This window comes from Stegastes partitus, unplaced genomic scaffold (assembly GCF_000690725.1).
Source record: "Stegastes partitus isolate 25-593 unplaced genomic scaffold, Stegastes_partitus-1.0.2 Scaffold590, whole genome shotgun sequence".
NCBI classification, from domain to species: domain Eukaryota; kingdom Metazoa; phylum Chordata; class Actinopteri; family Pomacentridae; genus Stegastes; species Stegastes partitus.
The window spans coordinates 150,205-153,391 of NW_007578321.1; the positions used below are offsets into that span (position 1 = coordinate 150,205).

Sequence of the window (3,187 nt, forward strand, 5' to 3'; positions counted from 1 at the left end):
TTTGACGTTAAATAAATACACTGTTTGCATCTAAAGGCAAAATGACTTGGACTTTCATTCATCGGATCAGGTAACGAAGCGCGTCAATGGAGTTTTCCCGTAGGATTCCCTCAGTGGCTTAAAGCTTGGCTTGGCCTCTACAGTCTTGTTGAAACACCCAACAAGATTATTCCATGTAGTGTAAAGCACTTAAAGTATGATACTTCCACCACCGTGCTTGACATTAGTTCTGGTGTTCTGAGGGTTTAAATTCTCACCTTCCCTCCTCCAAACATATTACTGATCATTGTGGCCAGATATCTACATTTCTGTTTCATCCGACCACAGAAAATGAAGAGGGGTCACTTAGAACTAAAGACCGCCATGGTATACGTGGTCTTGAAATATCAGTTTTGGTGGCGTGTATGTAAACTTTTATTCATGACTGTATCTGGTGTCGTAAACAACTCCGTCAGACCCTTAGTTTAAATCCATAAAGTGCTTGAATTGTGCATTTTTTTTTAATGCGTGTGCGCTTTAGCGTCACTTGTCTTCAGCAGAGATGCTTCCTACAGTAACTCTTTCTGACAGAGCTGTCCTACTCGAGGGAAAACACGCATGCCTATCTCCCTGCGTCGACACAACCCTCACAACCAAAATATGCATATGAATGATTCATGGGATCATTGAAAACAATACCAGAAACTCACACACACTCCCATTGCTAAGAAAAACACACATTCGCCGCCTGTCAGGAATTACAAACAGCCTTTTATCTAAAATTGTCCTGGTGATTTCCAGAACATGATTCTTCTTCCTGTTTGCCTTTTCGAATCTCTTAAACGTATCAGCTTTCGCGGCCGCCGGAGGGAACCGAGCTTCTCAACACGCTGTTGGGTTTGGCAGCGAAGACACTGATAGCCTGGGAAAAGCTGCCTCTGTCGATTTCAATTTGTCCAATTACCTCGGCAGCGAAAAAGAGGGTGGAAGTGTGGAAAATTTGAATTAATCAGGAGGGCTTCCAGCTCCTGGTGCCATTTAACAGCCAAATTATATTGAATATTTTCCAATTTACTTCTACAAGTAGCTTTTTTTGTAAACTGTCAGTTTGGGTTATGAACAGAAGCGAAATGTGGCTCTCACTTGTTGAGTTTGGCCATGTAGATCTTGATGTGGCCGAAGTCGGGCCTCTCGGCCGGGTCCTCGGCCCAGCAGCCTTCCATCAGGATGGTCAGCTCCTCTGAGTGGCATCTGTTGTCCGTTGTCGGCCGAAAGTACGGCTTCTGACCGTTCCTCACCTTCTGGACGATCTCTGCAGCGGAAAGAGAAAGAAAATGAAATCTAGAGCAGAGGATTCAGCAGCTGTGTGTGTCTGGGTGAGCAGGATGTTACAATAATGTCACATTTCATGCTGACATGTGTGACTAGATGCTGTTTAACGTGCAGCTGAGCTCCCCGTGTTAAACGTACTGAGATGAGGTGGATAAAAAAATATTATACGACTCAGGAAAACATTTTACCCATAATTCCTGCAAATTTAGTGATTTGGACTTCACTTTAATAGCATTAAATAGCTTTTCAAAGGAGTAGTTCAGCATTTTTGAGTATAAATATGTGTATTTGCTTGCACGCTAACATGAGAAGATATTATTTGATTCCCACGTTTCTCAGAAACAGACCTCCCACCCATGGTGGTACGCACGTTTTATTATCTTTGGGACGAAGCCAGAACTATTTCTTCCTGTTTCCAGTGTTTGTGCTGAGCTCACCAGCTGCTGGCTCATCTAAATATGGTGAAGACAGTGACTCAAAGTAATTTCCCCAAATATCAAAGTGCTCCTCAAAGCTCTTCTAAGGCTGGTGGAGGCTTTTTTTTTTGCCCCCCCTCTCCTCCAAAATGCATTATTCCAAAGACATTTCTCTCAGCTAATGAAAAGCCCAGAGTGACCATTTGTCCTGCATTTGGCGGAAGTGACCTTTCTCAGAATATATGTAGGAGAACGCGAGTAGTGACAAGAAATGATGACGCTTGAGTAATACATGATGATAAGAAACATACAAGCTGACATCTGAGGGCTCTTTGTTGCTGCTCACCTCAACAGGTACTTTTATTTGTTCTTTTAATGAATTAATTTACCCTCACAGCCCCCGTTACACACTGTATTTATTCATTTTATTAATTGTTTGGGTGCTGAAGGGCTTTCACCAGCATCATTAACAGGAGAGGAAACAAAAGCAAGACTCAGTATCGTTGTGTTTGCATTTTAAAGTCTTGCTTTTTGATATTTTGTCCACCACATGCAGTAGTTTACAGTAATTTAATACATTTACTACTCAAGCACTGTACTTAAGTTCAATTTTTGGGAAACTGGAACGGAATAATTCAAATTTTTTTTACTTAATACTTCCGGTCCACAACAGTTAAGATAAGAATAAGATAAGAATTTACACATTATAGCAGCTAGAGACAAATGAAGCAGTAAAAAGTCAAATAAAGATATAACAGAGAATATGTACACGTCTCATATTTGCAGTAGAAGTAACAGCGCTGCTTTATGTACTTAAAACTGGAGGTTGAACTATGCCACTTTACAACAAACTGTAAAAGCTGTGAGCTCAACATGGGCAAACAACCTCAACAAACCTACATTTAAAGTGAATTCTCAACATTTTCTTGACTATGTGATGTTTGAGACAACTCGGTGTCAAACTGAAGTGAAGCATTTGTTACGAAAAGAAGGGTTTCAGGTTAGCGCCAAGCTGTAATTACTCTGTTTCTCATGTTTAAAGAGAAAACTAAGGGCAGCAAATCAAACCGTGGATTTGAAGGACAGTCAGTAGTTGTAATCCTCAGGCAAACTACAACAGCACTACATTCTTGAACAGAAGAGTTTTTTTCCTTTTGCATGTTTTTTTTTTCACAAAGGGCAGAAAAGTTCTAGACAGTTTAGAATTATGTCTGGAAGAGTTCTGAAAATGAGCAGAACAGTTTGAAATATTGTACTTTTTAATCTACTACATTTATTTGATAACTTTGTTCAATAGCTACCTTCAGATTAGTTCAGATTAATAATACAAAATACTGTAAAATCAGCAAACAGATTATGTTATAATTCGATGAGGATGAAACTTTATAGATGCCCAGGGGGGGAATATTTGCAAACTACCCAGCAGTAAATCATCATTAAAATCACCTTTAACATTAAAG

The 3,187-nt window shown here is 39.9% G+C and overlaps 1 protein-coding gene across 1 annotated transcript in view; it reads right to left on the reverse strand.

Moving 5' to 3' along the window:
• npr2 (natriuretic peptide receptor 2) overlaps positions 1-3,187 on the reverse strand; it is a 79,891-nt gene that overhangs the window by 24,345 nt on the left and 52,359 nt on the right. Inside the window, exon 15 of the mRNA XM_008289045.1 lies at positions 1,123-1,291. Coding sequence (XP_008287267.1) covers positions 1,123-1,291 — 169 coding nt within the window. The remainder of the gene's footprint in view (positions 1-1,122; positions 1,292-3,187) is intronic.